At 47.2% G+C, this 17480-nt stretch overlaps 1 protein-coding gene across 1 annotated transcript in view; it reads right to left on the reverse strand.

Moving 5' to 3' along the window:
- The window catches only part of rarab (retinoic acid receptor, alpha b), a 201811-nt gene that overhangs the window by 96885 nt on the left and 87446 nt on the right, over positions 1 to 17480 (reverse strand). Inside the window, 1 exon segment of the mRNA XM_046304021.1 lies at positions 10224 to 11099. Coding sequence (XP_046159977.1) covers positions 10224 to 10410 — 187 coding nt within the window. The 5' untranslated portion in view covers positions 10411 to 11099.

A 17480-nucleotide genomic window follows, 5' to 3' on the forward strand; every position in this document is an offset into this window, starting at 1 on the left:
TTCCAGAAAGGTCAGCGTGTGATGTGCTGAGTTGTCGCACAGAGCCCTCGCATACTAGGGCAGTCCAACAACGTGGGCCTACACAGACAGACAGATGTGGGGCCTTGCAACGCAAAAGGACCGAGGCGTCTGTCTGCAGAGAGCAAAATGAAGAAAAGCTGAAAAGAAGAGAGGGGAATGAGGCACAGGCAGAGAGAAGAGGCGAAATTTAAGACCCATAGGAAAGATTCTTGTGTGAAGGGCACGCCTGACCCTGGTTGATTTAAGATGCCTGTGGGCTCCAAGGTCGCCTCCTTGTCTCCTTCCAGGGGCCTCTCCTGCACCCCTCGTCCCCCCCCCATCCCACCCCAGGACAGCAGGCTACCGCACAACGCAAAGGAAGTGTGTGTGTGTGTGTGTGTGTGTGTGTGTGTGTGTGTGTGTGTGTGTGTGTGTGTGTGTGTGTGTGTGTGTGTGTGTGTGTGTGTGTGTGTGTGTGTGTGTGTGTGTGTGTGAGATCCATATATCAGTTGGCAATCGGTACCTAATTAAGTCAGCGGCTGCGCTCGTTGCACCAGTGGGTGTAGGTTGCTTTGAAGTCTCAGTCAGACAGTCATGTGATGAGCACGACAACGACTAGGTCTGTTTTGAAGTTCACAGTACTTGGAGGTTTGTAGTGTGAACGACTTGTTGCCAAATGACTGTCGTTATCATCGTGCCAAGTATTATACAATTCCAGGTCTAAAATGATTGAAGTTCCATCACTCACACCTTGGCAAAATGTCAGTCACGTCTGCCGAGTGAAGTTTCACACGGTCCTCCATGAGCTCGCAAAAAAACAAAAGAAGCAGAGTCGAGTAAACACCACCACCGCCATGGAAAGAGCAGTCATCACAATGACTAACCAGTCACAACATAAGAACAGCCACAACAACCGGAATCAGTTAACCGGTGATGCAGCAGTAACCGCAACAACCTTTATCTGCTCCACAGCAACCCTTATCACCCCCGACCCAATGAGCAACAACGACCCATATCAGCTCCGTCAACACGCAGGCACAGCAACCCCTAGACATGTGCTCGTCTCACATGGCTCCCTATTCCCTATTTTGTGCACTTTTGGTGCAAACGTAGTGCACTTTATAGGGAATAGGGTGGTAAGATCACCATCAGGCAAGTTAAACAGATGTGAGATCTGATATCGTCAGACCTGTGAAAAGAGATGACAGAGGGCATAAGGTCCGACCTGAGGAAACGGAAGACAACGTAGATTCCGTCAGAGCTGCTACGTACAACGACAGAGCGACTGTCATCAAACGTGCTCACGCTATGAGAACTCCGGGTCTGCAGAGAGAAGAAGCCTTTAAGGCCGTAAACAACGACTAACATGCTGTCTAGACCGGGCACGTGGTCGCGTCCGCCGTCGCGCGCATGTTGACTTTGTCCATCCATAGCAGACACGGTCCGGATACGCAGGTTGAAGTATACAAACGAACTCTGAACCTACTATATTAAATTTGGAGACAGGTCGAAAACACGCGGATATTTCGGAAGCTAGCTTGCTTGTTGCTAGCTAATTTGTCCTGGGATATAAACATTGGCTTGTCATTTTACCTGAAATGCACATGGTCCTTTTTTCTGGATCTTTGTAGAATTCCGACCCATTTTGAGTCACACAAAATCATGTGTTCTCCAGTCCAACACTTAACCCACAGATAAAAGGGGAAACCTAGTTAATGTCTGGTCATCTCTCCTCCTTCAGTAACAGTAGTCTTCTTCCTCTTCTTCTGTGGACTTTACATGTCGGTTGGCAACCAACTTTAAGGTGCATTACCACAACCACCTGGACTGGAGTGTGGAGCTCAGTTCATCTTTCAATCATCCCACGTGGGCCTAAGCTGCTAAAAACCAATGAGGAGATGGGAGAGGCGGAACTTGCCACTGTCACACGTAAAACAAAAAAATAAACAGAACTACATTCTATTTTAGCGCCTGGCTACGCAGACGCTCGTTGATGTGCGCAGGCAGTTTAGATGAAATGATTGAATAACACGCATGTGTACATTTATTTTGCAAGGCGAGCGGTGGGGTCAGCATGTATCGAACACTGTTAAAAAAAAGGAACCCCCCCAAAAAAAACTAGTCAGAGGTATTTCCCTCCAATTAAAACAATTATCTCGGTCTTCAACATGCGCCATGCAGCCTGGTGAGTGGTCTGCGAGTCCACATAGACGTCACAGCAACCCTCGGGAAGACAAACATCGGTTGGGCATGTCCCGGTTGGTGCCTGCCCAATAATGGACCAATCAAAATGGAGCTCGGTCAAAGATGATCACTGTGGTGCTGTGGACGGGAACACCGGGACTGGCAGCTCCCGACACGCAGCGCCACGCTGTAAAACACCGGGACTGGCAGCTCCCGACACGCAGCGCCACACTGTAAAACACTGTGACGATATTTGAGACGTACAGCCATACAGACAGCCACCGAGCGAGAGAGAGAACCAGAGAGAGAACCAGAGAGAGAACCAGAGAGAAAACCAGAGAGGAAACCAGAGAGAAAACCAGAGAGAGAACCAGAGAGAGAACCAGAGAGAAAACCAGAGAGAGAACCAGAGAGGGAAGCAGAAAGAAAGGCAAAAGAAAGAGAGAGAACCAGAGAGGGAAGCAGAAAGAAAGGCAAAAGAAAGAGAGAGAACCAGAGAGGGAAGCAGAAAGAAAGGCAAAAGAAAGAGAGAGAACCAGAGAGAAAACCAGAGAGAGAACCAGAGAGGGAAGCAGAAAGAAAGGCAAAAGAAAGAGAGAGAACCAGAGAGGGAAGCAGAAAGAAAGGCAAAAGAAAGAGAGAGAACCAGAGAGGGAAGCAGAAAGAAAGGCAAAAGAAAGAGAGAGAAAGAAGAGAAAGGAGAGAGAGAAAGAAGAGAAAGGAGAAAGAAGAGAGAGAAGAGAGCTAGAGAGAAGAGAGCTAGAGAGAAGAGAGCTAGAGAGAAGAGAGCTAGAGAGAAGAGAGCTAGAGAGAAGAGAGCTAGAGAGAAGAGAGCTAGAGAGAAGAGAGCTAGAGAGAAGAGAGCTAGAGAGAAGAGAGCTAGAGAGAAGAGAGCTAGAGAGAAGAGAGCTAGAGAGAAGAGAGCTAGAGAGAAGAGAGCTAGAGAGAGAGAGTGCGTGCGTGCGTGTTGACAGCTCTCCAACACCTTTGTGGTGCCAGACATTGACTGGGCCCGAGTGGCGCTGCAATGCCAGAGCCGACTCACACCTTCAGAAGGAGTGATGACGAAACGGTTTGCAGACGTACACCAGGCCTGTCAGGGAGCGAGGCTGAGGACAGGGTTGTAAACATGCCTATCCAGTCTAAGGGCCAGACCTTGTCAATCACCTGGCATCTTTACTTTCAAGAATGTCTGTTTGTACGTATAAAAGGAAAGGAGGACTGCTGCTACCGACCAAGGTGCATGAACTGAGGAGCAAACTGAAGTAGAGACGAGATTCAGCGCCTCTTGGAGGAATGTTGTTATTGTACAAGTAAAACCAATTCCAGCGTTGGTTAATTGTAACGACAAAAGACACAATTTTTTTTATGTACTTTCATTGTCCTCCAAGAGTAGCTGTACACACTTGTCTTTATCTTCTTCCTGGCAAATTCTATCTCGATAATAAAATGAACACATAAGCCAATACCTATTGTTACAGAGGTGGTTCAGTGACACTTTGAGTCCTAGGGGTTGAACCCCATCGGTCCTGCTAGCAGGAACTACAAACCAGTCAAATGAGAGCAGAACATTGCTTTAATCACTTGAAAACCAAGAAGCCATAAGCACGCCCCTAGCCTGACACTCTGTTAGGGCCGTGACACACTTGTGAAAGGATGCAACCCAAATAGCACCCTTGTTTCACCCAGCGACTACTTTTGACCAGGGCCTATAGGGCTGTGCTGTAATCTAGCTGCAAGCGGGAGCGTCGATACTCCGAACAGATTAAAGGGGGATGGAAGAGCGGGGGGGGGGGGGGGGGTCAACGAAGAGCTTGCTGCATTAGATAGTGTTTGGATCAGCGGGACCTCCGAGGCAGGGTGTGTGTGTTTGAACCTGTGTGTGTGTGTGTTGTGTGTGGTGTGTGTGTGTGTGTGTGTGTGTGTGTGTGTGTGTGTGTGTGTGTGTGTGTGTGTGTGTGTGTGTGTGTGTGTGTGTGTGTGTGTGTGTGTGTGTGTGTGTGTGTGTGTGTTAAGTAGACGTCTGTGTCAGCGGGACCTGGGAGGCAGCACAGTCATCAGCAGTGATAATTTATTCATATATATATATTTTTTTAACCTTTATTTAACTAGGCAAGTCAGTTAAGAACAAATTCTTATTTTCAATGACGGCCTAAGGAACAGTGGGTTAACTGCCTGTTCAGGGGCAGAACGTGGGTTACTAGTCCAACACTAACCACTAGGCTTCCCTGCCGCCCCATAATACACCTTCTCCCTTCACACCAGGGTGAGTAGAGACGAGAGGAGAGGGAGGGGAGGAGAGACAGAGAGACAGAGGTAGGCAAAGGTCAACCGTATCGGAGTCATAGTTCTACATTAACCCACACGTACCGCATTCATAAGCATTTCATCATGTAAAGTGTTCGCGAATGTAGCTGGGAAGTGGTTAGGATACTCGGCACAAAGTTGTGTCCTTGTTCAGATGGGACACTTGTAGCTTCAGCTGTGTTCTTTATGTCAGTCGAGTTGTGTCATTATTTTGTCTTTAGTTTTTAGTCATCTTAATGCACTCACTGTAGCACTTTGAGATACTTTAAATATGTTATTATTATTACTATTATTACTATAAGGCACGCCTGCATTTGCATCGTGGTCATACGTCTTCTTTCATAATTGCATTGATAACGTACCAGATCATGGCAGGTCAGCCTATCAACAACAAGCTCGTCTGTGTTAGTAAATCAGACTTCGCGTTGGTTTATGTGTGAGGAAAGCGACAACAACAAAATGAACCAACCCAAAGCAAGTGAACAGTACGTTCAACTCTTTGCTGCGGGATGTGTGTGGTGGCAGTGGAGGAAGGGAGGGGGCAAGGGAGGGAGGAGAGGGTGTTTGAGTTCTCAACATGGGATGCTTTGTGGCTTAATAATGTGGCGGTCTATATTTAACTGATATTTCTGGAGGGCGACGATGGGGGGGGGAGTGATGAAGCCTTCCCGGATTATAGGGACTACTCCCTCCTTTGAAAACTGGAGGGAGAGCTGATTAGCATCAAACGAGAGCTGCGTACAGAAGTGAGCGTAGCCGCAACGCCTGCCGGTCTGATTCAGGATAAAACCTCCGTCTGGGGTAGTAGTACAGTAGTGGATGGGAGAGGCGTGCAGTGTGTCCATGGGGACTGTGCCAAGCTGGTAGTGGTGATGGTGGAGATGATGAACTCCGGGCCCCGCCATCATTGCATGCCTAAGTGGTGAGTCAAATGATCGTGGTCAACGTCACAGATCTCGGATATGTTCAAACTAACTGTCCGGGAAAAACCCTCGTAAACACGTTTAGTTCCAAAAGCATATGAACATTGACAGTAAAAGACTAGAAGGCGGATCACACATTGGGCCACAGCGCCACAGGCTCAAAATCAAAGCCTGTTATAACGTCACAGGGCATTCTGTAGGCATCAAGCAGTGTTTGTTGTTGCTCTAGCAGCTTCCTATCTGACACACGCACCCACAACTCATATCTCCTGACATCACACTCGGCGAACACAGAAGCCCGTAGCGACCACAGGGCGTGCGGCGCCACCACCACAGCTGCGTGGCGTTCGCTACCTCTCCCTACACTGGGATAACAGAGAACTACTGAGTGGAACGAAAGAAATGATGAAAAAGAGGTTGAAGGAAAGAGGTGATGAGAGAGAGAGAGAGAGAGAGAGAGAGAGAGAGAGAGAGAGAGAGAGAGAGAGAGAGAGAGAGAGAGAGAGAGAGAGAGAGAGAGAGAGAGAGAGAGAGAGAGAGAGAGAGAGAGAGAGAGAGAGAGAGAGAGAGAGAGAGAGAGAGATGATGAGCTGTGTTGAAAGAGGGAATACCCTGGGGCTAGCTGATCCAGCTCTGCTACTGCTCCGACTAATCCCAGCCTGAGCACATCAGCTAGGCTTTATCGGTAATTAGCACGCTAACCACTCCCCAGTCCCACTAGGGTCTGGACCTGGAGAACACAACCTCCACAGCCAGCCAGCCCTTCCCTTGCATTCAATTAGGCCACTTTAAAGTGCATGCTATACCCTGGGCTGGGAATGGAGAGGAGGAGGAGAAGAGGAGGAAGAGGAGGAGACGGGAGTTGAGAAAAAGGAGGGAAACAGTCATCTTCGAGGCTGTTGTTCAGACTACAGAGGGTGTGAGTTTTTTTTAGGGGGGGGGGTGTTGGTCGGAGGTGAGGGTTTCTGTCATGGAGTGTTTTGCTGGGTAGCGTTAGCGCTCCTTGCCCTGTCGAGGCGAATCGGGGATGATCTCCATGGTTACGAGGGGAGACAGAATAGGAGAGAGAGAGAGAGAGAGAGAGAGAGAGAGAGAGAGAGAGAGAGAGAGAGAGAGAGAGAGAGAAGGGCTAGATGTGATGACAAAGACCTCCGCTCGGCTGCCATGCCCCTGGAAATGTAGATTTTTATCCCAGTTTATTGGGAAATAAGACCTTAATCCCTGCTTTAACCAATAATGCTGGCAGGAAATTGTATAACTTAGCTCAATGTACATGACATAACTACTGCCTCGGGTCAAGGTTAGAATAGATCGCGTGGGGTGGGGTGAGAGGAGGAAGAAGAGAAGGAGGAGCGGCTAGGGTTTGAGAGGCACATTTAAAAAAGAAACGTGTTTTATGTCACCTTTATTTCACCGGGTCGGCCAGTTGAGAACAAGTTCTCATTTACAACTGCGACCTGGCCAAGATAAAGCAAAGCAGCGCCGACAAAAACAACACAAGAGTTACACATGAACAAACATACAGTCAACAAAGGAAAAGAAAGATTGTTCTATTTATGTAGAATGTGTGCAAATGTAGAAGAATTAGGGAGGTAGGCAATAAATAGGCCATAGAGGCGAAAATAATTACATGCAATGTACCTGCTGGAGCGCATGCAACCGGTGGGTGTTGCTGTGGTGACCAGTGAGCTGAGATAAGGCGGGGCTTTACCTAGTAAAGACTCATGGATGACCTGGAGCCAGTAGGTTGGGCGACGGATATGTAGTGAGGGCCAGCCAACGAGAACATACAGGTCGCAGTGGTGGGTAGTACATGGGGCTTTGGTGATAAAACGGATGGCACTGTGATAGACTACATCCAGTTTGCCGAGTAGAGTGTTGGAGGCTATTTTGTAAATTACATCGCAAAAGTCAAAGTCAAATACCTAGATATTTGTAGTTGTTCACATATTCTAGGTCAGAACCGTCCAGAGTAGTGATGCTAGTTGGGCGGGCGGGTGTGGTCAGTGATCGGTTGAAGAGCATGCATTTAGTTTTACTAGCATTTAAGAGCAGTTGAAGGCCACGGAAAGAGTGTTGTATGGCGTTAAAGCTCATTTGGAGGTTTGTTAACAGTGTCCAAAGAAAGGCCAGAAGTATACAGAATGGTGTCGTCTGTGTAGAGGTGGATCAGAGAATCACCAGCATCAAGATCGACATCAATGATATATACAGAGAAAAGAGTCGGCCCGAGAATTGAACCCTGTGGCACCACCATAGAGACTGCCAGAGGTCCGGACAACAGGCTCACATCCACAATTTCACATATTCTTGAGTAATACGTTTTAGGTGTGGTTTATGCAGAGGGTGTGAATCTGTGATATGCCCATGAGGTGGGAAATACATTTAGCATGTGGAACAAACTTTCTATGGACAGAGTAAAGAGGCTTTGAGTGACCGGGTCTTTTCAACAACATGTCAAAAAGAGACAAGAGGAGAAAAACATACTCCATCTTCTCTTCTCTTCACACACACACACACACACACACACACACACACACACACACACACACACACACACACACACACACACACACACACACACACACACACACACACACACACACACACACACACACACACACACACACACACACACACACCTTTGCCTCATGCTACGTCTTCAAATGATAATGATAACGCACGTCTCTATGTAGGATACGCCATGCTGCTTCTCACCCCCCCCCCCCCCCCCAGCTCCTCTCATCTCCGGTGAGCCCCCGTCTTGCATGACAGCTCACCCAGGCCATCTCCGAGCGTGGAGGGGGGGCTGTGTGATAATTAGCCCCTGGTGGCGAGGGAGGGAGGGCTGTTTGTCAGCTAACACTATGCAGGAGCTGTGGATTAGTCTCTCAGCACCAAGAGAGGAGCATGCTCAACAGCCAGCCAGGCAGACAGAAGAACATACTCCCGTCTCCGCGCACACACATGGAGGCAGGGAGCCCCTCTGCTCTGACAGGCTGTTGTACTCCAGGCTCCCCTCTCTCTGTCTCTCTGTCTGTCTGTAGTAGCCTCCCGACTGAATGGAAGCCACGATGGGGAGACATGGTGGGTGGAGGTACAGAGATGCTTTGCATTTTTTCCCATACAGACATGGGAGGAGAGGGAGGAGAGGGAGAGGAGTGGTGATTGGGCCGGAATGTCACCCAGCAAGGCATGCTGGGACAGAGCGGATGTAATCTTGGCTATGATTGGACAGTTAATTGGTAGAATGGGTAATGTGTCAGTGTCCTTGGTGTCCACATCACCAACAAACTAACATGGTCCAACCACACAAAGACAGTTGTGAAGAGGGCACAACAAAACCTATTCCACCTCATGAGACTGAAATGATTTGGCATGGTCCTCAGATCCTCAAAAGGTTTTACAGCTGTACCATCGAGAGCATCCTGACGGGTTGGCAACTCCTCTGCCTCCGACAGCAAGGCACTAGAGAGGGTAGAGAGTACGGCGCAGTACATCACTGGGGCCAAGCTTCCTGCCATCCTCTGACACCGCCTGGTATAGAGGTCCTGGAAGGTCCTAAAAATTGTCAGACTCCAGTCAGACTCCAGCCACCTTAGTCATAGACTGTTCGGTATCGGAGCTCCAAGTCTAGGACCAAGAGGCTTCTAAACAGCTTCTACCACCAAGCCATAAGACTCCTGAACATCTAACCAAATGTCTACCCAGACTATTTACATTGCCCCCCCTTTAAATTGCTGCTACTCTCTGTTATTATCTATGCATTGTCACTTTAATAACTGTCCCTCTAGGTACATATTACCTCAATAACCTCAACAAACCGGTGCCCCCACACGTCGACTCTGTACTGGTACCCCCTGCATATAGCCTCGCTATATTTGTCTGCTGCTCTTTAATTAGTTGTTAATTTTGGGGGGGGATTTTTCTAAAAACTGCATTTTTGGTTAAGGGCTTGTGAGTAAGCATTTCACTGTAAGGTCAACACCTGTTGTATTCTGCGCATGTGACAAATACAATTTGATTTGATAAATTATTTAATCAAATATTGTTTGTGTAATAGATGGGTGGTGCCATATCACATCCTCCTACCTGTCAATATTTCCTTACTCCAGGTAAGCTACCGTCACAACTGTTACAGTTGGAGCAACCACCCCTTATTGTCGCTCTTCACAAGTCACATGCACAGACAGACACACACCGACGCATGAAAACACACACAGACCCGGAGAGAGCGCCCACCTGCCAGTTCAAGTGAGGACACACACACACACACAAGGCATTGTGCCCAGGAACATTCCATTGGTTATTCAAAGCTGCCTCATTTAGATCAGACCAACCCGCTCGCTCAGTTCGACACATCGCCGCATGACAACTGGCAAGGATCCAGATCGCCAGGAGCAACTAGTCAAGGCTATGTTCCACAGCAACCAAACCTCTAATGTGGAATCCAGTTCTATATAGACTCCACTCCACTTTGATCTGGTTAAGTCATTTAGCATGACAGCCATATATGCGTAACACAGGAGATGCTGGAAATTATTCAGAGCACAACAACCCTGTTAAAACTTGTGCAGCTCATGTTTAACCTCCTGCGTTTTTCCTGAATTGATCCAACTTCATGTCAAACTTCAAATGCTGATTTTGGTACAAATATAGGATGGATCAAGTCAGTCTGTGCGCCAGAGTCAACCAACCAAGCACAACAAAAAATGTTCAGCCATTCAGCAGTACCTGATAACCTCCTAATCAACCACTAATGTCCACATACACCAACAACAGAATACTGCAGTGTGATTGGGTACTTACTGGCTGGCGATGGGGTGCTGTATCCACTGATGGGCAGTCCGGACAGAGTGGGTGGGGACAGCCCCCCCAGCATGTGGGGGAAGAAGTAGGAGTAGTGAGGCATGGGGAACCCCCCCACAGAGACAGTGGGGCCCCCTGCACTCCCTGGCCCCCCCGGGGGGTGGCAGGGGTTACCCTTGCCCGCCATGTTCTGCTCGGCGGACCTTGAGCCGAGTCCAAAGAGTCTCCTGTAGGTATCCGTGGTGACGGCGTTCTACATCCCTAACCTCACCCGCCGATGACGACGTAATCCAATGAATTAAGAAGTGGTGGTGGTGGGTTGGTGGTGGTGGTGGTGGGTTGACGGTGGACAACAACGACGTGTGCGTGTATTGGCGTAGGTGTGCGAGATGGGGCTGTTGGGTTACGTCGATGTTCCCGGTGAATGCTTCAGAGGAACCTTGAATCCAAGGGCATATGGGCTATTTTCTTCCAAAGGCTGGTCCTCTGCCTTGATATGAAGAGTGTCCTAGAGGTAGAGTAGGCCACTAAGCTTTTATATCTTGAATGAAAAACCAATTACATAATATACTAAGGGAGGTCGCTAGGCAGAATCATCTGGCACCAATGGACTCCAGATCCCTTGTTCAGGATTGGATAGACTTCTCAGGCCTTGGGGGGGGGGATTGGATGAGAACAGCTTTTCTCTCTCCAGTGACTCAGCAGAGCTCACACAACAACACGACAGAGCGGCGGAGGAGGAGGAGGATTGTTATGACGATGGCTGGTTTTAGTTGTCACTGTAACATGTCTTGCGCCCCAGGTCAACCGCTATCGCCGCGGTGACTCACTTTCAGTCTCGGCAACACACCTGTGGCAGAATGGCAATTTTCTTTCCTTCAGAAACAGAGACAGACAGACAGACAGACAGCGAGAGAAAGAGACAAGAGTTAGATAGAGATTCACTCACTGCTGCACATTCAGAGAGAGAGACAGGGGTTCAAATGCATATTCAGTGGGGTGGCGTTGATTTTTGCCTGGGTTCATCTCTATGTAGACAGCGTGGGAAAACAGAGCCCGGGTTCCTCTCTAGTGATCTTGTTAAAGTGAATGTTTTCAACTAGGAGGACGGCTCCGCTTCTCCCGCCCCCCCCACCCCGGCCTCCCTCCTGCCCTTGCGGGGTGAATCATCATCAGAGATGCTGAGGCTCATTAATGGAGTCCATCTGAACCTCTCTCTCTCTTCCCTCCTCAAAATAAACAGGAGATGGTGATGAGCTTATGCAACCTGCCAAGCGAGACGGGAGGGAGGGAAGAGTAACCTAGTTCTGCCTTTCAATGCTGATGTTGTACAACATGCCTTATATAAATCTAAAAACCTCTCGCTTTGCTACACACTGTAGCAACTAGCTTTAATACATGTCTGTATCACCATCCACTACCACTGACAGCTTTGTTTCCATCTCTTTCACCCATCTGGCATTGACATGTCAAAGGAGGGAAGCGTTTACTGTTCTTTGTAGTCTGGATCAGAGCCGTCTGAAGGTTGAAAACATCGTTCGAGTGTCTTTTCCTCCCTCCCGGTCTATCATGTCTGTCTGCAGCTGTCTGAGAGGCATTTGTTCTGCCCTGGCCCCGGCAAGGGGGCATTGGGTGCACAAGGGCCCGTTTTTTATAGGGTCAGGGGCCTCGTTTTTAACTGCCGGGACCTTTATAGATCTCCTGCAAAGTGCTGCTCCCGCCGCCGACAGGAGTGTGCGTGAGTGTGAGTGCATGCGTGTGTGTGATCTCCTGCAAAGTGTTGCACCAGCATCAGACCCCCCCTTTGTGAAGTCAGCCACACACACACACACACACACACACACACACACACACACACACACACACACACACACACACACACACACACACACACACACACACACACACACACACACACACACACACACACACACACACACACACACACGGCTCTGGACCCCCATCGTAAAACAGCCAAACACCACTGGGTTTTCAGACATGTTTGTGTTTGACGGGGGAGGAGGGGGATGAAAAGGCCTTTTAGAGAGACTTGGTGAAGGTCTGGGATAAAAACAAGATTGCTGTGATAAGTGCACCAGAGCATTACTATCAAAACTCTAAAACATGACGAAGTACCCTTATAGGAACAGAAACATGACGAAGAACCCTTATAGGAACAGAAACATGACAAAGTACCCTTATAGGAACAGAAACATGACGAAGAACCCTTATAGGAACAGAAACATGACGAAGTACCCTTATAGGAACAGAAACATGACGAAGAACCCTTATAGGAACAGAAACATGACGAAGTACCCTTATGAACAGAACAGAAAACATGTGAACAGAAACATGACGAAGTACCCTTATAGGAACAGAAACATGACGAAGTACCCTTATAGGAACAGAAACATGACGAAGAACCCTTATAGGAACAGAAACATGACAAAGAACCCTTATGGGAACAGAAACATGACGAAGTACCCTTATAGGAACAGAAACATGACGAAGAACCCTTATAGGAACAGAAACATGACGAAGAACCCTTATAGGAACAGAAACATGACGAAGTACCCTTATAGGAACAGAAACATGACAAAGTACCCTTATAGGAACAGAAACATGACGAAGAACCCTTATAGGAACAGAAACATGACGAAGAACCCTTATAGGAACAGAAACATGACGAAGAACCCTTATAGGAACAGAAACATGACGAAGAACCCTTATGGGAACAGAAACATGACTAAGAACCCTTATGGGAACAGAAACATGACGAAGAACCCTTATGGGAACAGAAACATGACGAAGAACCCTTGTGGGAACAGAAACATGACGAAGAACCCTTATAGGAACAGAAACATGACGAAGTACCCTTATAGGAACAGAAACATGACGAAGTACCCTTATAGGAACAGAACAGGAAAACGGAACAAGATGCAGTTAATTCAGACCACGTATTACTTTCCAGCAGCTCCTGTATTAGGTATATACACGACTCTCATGCTCAAATTATTCAAATATCCATTCATCCATCCATCCATATACCAACCCACCCATTCGTCCTTCCCTGAGAAGGAATACCATACATCAACAATGGCTACATCCCGCTTGCCGCTCATAGATCCCACCTGGGAATTACCCTGAGCTTTAGCACAATGCACTGGGTAGAACACGTTCAAAGGATACAGAGGGAGAGGGAGTGATGGCGAGAAAGGGGGGAAAGAGAGACAGGGAGCGGGGGAGGAGGGCTAGATCAAAGCGAGAGGAAGCGGATGAAGATACCTTGTTGTGCTCGCCGCTTTCAATCTCGCTCATGCATTATTGAAACACCCGACTAAGTAGGTTAAACCCCATAGGTCCCCTTTACATAGCCATGCACTCGTTCATTTAATCATGGGCATGTGTGTCTACCAGTGCATTAGTGTGTGTGTGTGTGTGTGTGTGTGTGTGTGTGTGTGTGTGTGTGTGTGTGTGTGTGTGTGTGTGTGTGTGTGTGTGTGTGTGTGTGTGTGTGTGTGTGTGTGTGTGTGTGTGTGTGTGTGTGTGTGTGTGTGTGTGTGTGTGTGTGTGTGTGTGTGTGTGTGTGTGTGTGTGTGTGTGTGTCAGTGTATTTCTATCAGTGTGTAAGAGAGGAGAAAGAGAGAAACAGAGACAGCTAGTTTGAGAGAGGAGAAAAAGAGAGGAGAGGGAGAACAGAGACTGCTATATTGAGAGAGGAGAGAGAGAGGGAAACAGAGACAGCTATATTGAGAGAGGAAAGAGAGAGAGAGAAACAGAGACAGCTATATTGAGAGGAGAGAGAGGGAGAGAAACAGACGGCTGTATTGAGAGGAAAAGGCATGGCCACACGAGAGGCATAAGCCAGTGTATACATAAAGAAGTGGGAGTTCAGAAATATATGCATCTCTATACATCTACAGTATGTGACCAAACACTGGCTGCATCAGTATGCATGAACCTGACAGTAGTAGGAAAAGAGAAGAAGAGAAGAGAAGAGGAGAAAAGAGAAGGGAAGAGAAGATAGAAAAGAGAAGAGAGAGAAAAGAGGAGAGAAGAAAAGAGGAGAAGAGGAAAGAAAAGAGACGAGAAGAAAAGAGACGAGAAGAAAAGAGGAGAGAAAAGAGAAGAGAGAAAAGTGGAGAGAAAAGAGGAGAGAAGAAAAGAGGAGAAGAGGAAAGAAAAGAGACGAGAAGAAAAGAGACGAGAAGAAAAGAGGAGAGAAAAGAGAAGGGAAGAAGAAGAAGAAGAGGAGAGAAAGAGAAGGAGAGAAGAAGAGGAGAAGGGAAGAGGAGAAGAGAAGAAGGAGAGAAAGAGGAGAGAAAAGAGAAGAGAAGAAGAGAGAAGAAGAGGAGAAGAGAAGGGGAGAAGAGAGAAGAAGAGGAGAGAAGAGAAGGGAAGAAGAGAGAAGAAGAGGAGAGAAGAGAGAAGAAGAGGAGAGAAGAGAAGGGAAGAAGAGAGAAGAAGAGGAGAGAAGAGAAGGGGAGAAGAGAGAAGAAGAGGAGAAGAGGAAAGAAGAGAAGAGAGTGTGTCTGTACATCCTTGACAAACTACTTGATCTTCCAGTATGAATATATTTGTGGGCATATATTACATGCTGTGACCAAACCCTTTGATCAGTATGTCAGTTACTTCATAGAGGAGAGGAGAGACAACATGGAACAGCGGGTGCAGAATAAAATGGAAAATGGAGTATAGTGGAGCTCTTAAGGACAAGACACACCATAACGAACATTGTGCGTGAGTATTAAATCACCCACTGGGTGTCGACGAATTGGTGGAGACCCAAGGATATTCCTGCTAATATGTAGAATTATCGGGAAATAAACTGAAAATTAAATACTGGATGTACACATGTCGAATATGCATCTAACTCGCTCATATAACATGAATGTACATGTTTGACAACACACCATGAACACGCATGTGTGTGTTGACCCAGACACCTGCGCGGGCAGGTACATACTCACACAGACAGTCGGGTGACACACTTGATAAAGATGAGCACATATGTATCAAATCATTCAAATACTGAGCTATGTTGTACGCTCAATAAAATCAGAAAATGAAATTATTTTATACAAACAATTGCTCAGAGAAAAGAGATGTTGCTTAACAGGTAATACAGTTTTTCTCAAAAAGGTAGTGGTCAAAATGATTGACACCCCTGTTTTCAATACCTTCCAATATCTCACCTTGCTGGGATAAAGGACACAGAGTTGGGAGGGATCTCTAGGCCATTCCTCCATACAAAACCCTTCTAGATTCTGCGCTTATGGACTGCCCTCTTCAATTCAAGCCACAGGTTTTCAATTGGCATCAATTCCAGAGACTGAGAAGGCCAACGCAAAATGTGGATTTTGTGACCATTGAACAATTTCTTTGTGGATTTTGACGTGTGTTTGGGGTTGTCGTCTTGCGGGAAGATCCACTTGCTGCCAAGTGTCAGCCTCCTGTCAGAGACCAACCGGTATTTGGCTCAAATACCGGTACTGGGGTAAAGTTATTGACCTTAATAACGGCCGCAGGACCAGCGGAAGCGAAATAGTCCCGTAACATCAAAGATTTACCACCATATTTTACAGTAGGTACGGGGTTCTTTTCTGCTCATGCGTTCTCATTTGGAAATTCCAAACCCAACACTGGTGGGCGTGGCCAAAAGAGCTCTATGTTCATGTTATCTGACCAAAGCACTGGTTCCAATCCAAGTGCCAATGCTGTTTATCAAACTCCAGGCGTTTACATTTGTTGGATGACATATCTGAAAATCCATTGAAAACCTTGAATTGGTTTGAATTTGAAACCAATTGAATTGGTTTGAACCCTTGAATTGGTTTGAATTGAGAAGACCAAAGGATTTGAAAGGATTCTGTTTGGATGAATGGTCTACGATCCCTCCCAACGTGTTCTCCAACTCAGAAGGCATTTTTAGAAAAAGGCTCAGTGTCGTTATCCTCCCAAGGGGAGGTATTTGAAAGGTATTTAAAATAGGGGTGTCGATCATTTTGACCCTTGTCTTCCGGGGGGGGGGGGGGGGACAAAAAGTAGGATTTGTTTCTCTGAGTATACAATACAGCTGAGTATTTGAATGATTTATTTTTATACAGTCATTTCTGCTCATCTTTATCAAGGGTATCAATCTCTTCAGACCCCACTGTATATGCAAACCACTGACACTAGAGATTGACACAGGAACAGGACTGCTGCAGGTCGAGCAGGGCCCGCTGGATTCAGGCAGGAATGGGGATGAAGTTCTAGAGTCAAATTCGGGACAGGACAGGATCGACATTCCACAGGAACTGGCAGCATGCCCAAGATAGTTTACTTAATATAAATAAATCCCCACCCCACCCTCCCCTCCCACCCCCCCTCCCATCGGCGCACTCTCGCGCCTCGCTCCAGTTGGAGCCAGTCACTACTTCCCTCAGATGCACACAGAGATATACACATGTCCATAAATTCATCCGACTCTGGGTAAGTGGAAGGGCTGCCTTCATTGCCAAAATGTGGTGATGTGGTTGTTATCAGCTATGTGCACTATGCAGGCAACTGTCTCGTGAGTGCTGAGCAGCAGGTTACACCCACGCAGAGTCAGATGAGAAGCTAAGGAAGGAATTTATTTATGATTTCTGCAGCCTACAAATTTTTATCTGGATGAACAGGAAAGTTCTGGGGTTATAGAACTCAGGGGGGGGGGATTGACAGGACCCTGCAGAAATAGGTAACTAATACCCAGTACTGACACACTCATCACCACTAATAGTAGCCGCTGCAGTTATCAGTGAGCATTCAGTAGTGACTCACTAACTCACATCCATTAGGGGCAGTGGCCCTAGCCTAGTGGTTAGAGCGTTGGGCCAGTAACCGAAAGGTTGCCGGATTGAATCCCAGAGCTGACAAGGTAAAAATCTGTCATTCTGCCCCTGAACGAGGCAGTTAACCCACTGTTAAATAATAAAATGAACTCAGAGTAGAGGTCTTCACGGGTCCAAAAAGTTGGGAAATAGATCCGTGAATTCCCTACCTGACCCAATATTTATAAATAAACGAGACCCATGTAAGGAAGTCAGTCAATTGAAATGAATTAATTTAGGCCCTAATCTATGGATTTCACATGACTGGAAATCAGATATGCATCTGATGGTCACAGAGACCTTAAAAAAAATAGGTAGAGGCACGGATCAGGAAACCACTCAGTATCTGGTGTGACCTCCACTTGCCTCATGCAGCGCAACACATCCTCCCATAGAGTTGATC

This window comes from Oncorhynchus gorbuscha, linkage group LG16 (genome assembly GCF_021184085.1).
Source record: "Oncorhynchus gorbuscha isolate QuinsamMale2020 ecotype Even-year linkage group LG16, OgorEven_v1.0, whole genome shotgun sequence".
In the NCBI taxonomy this organism is placed as follows: Eukaryota; Metazoa; Chordata; class Actinopteri; order Salmoniformes; family Salmonidae; genus Oncorhynchus; species Oncorhynchus gorbuscha.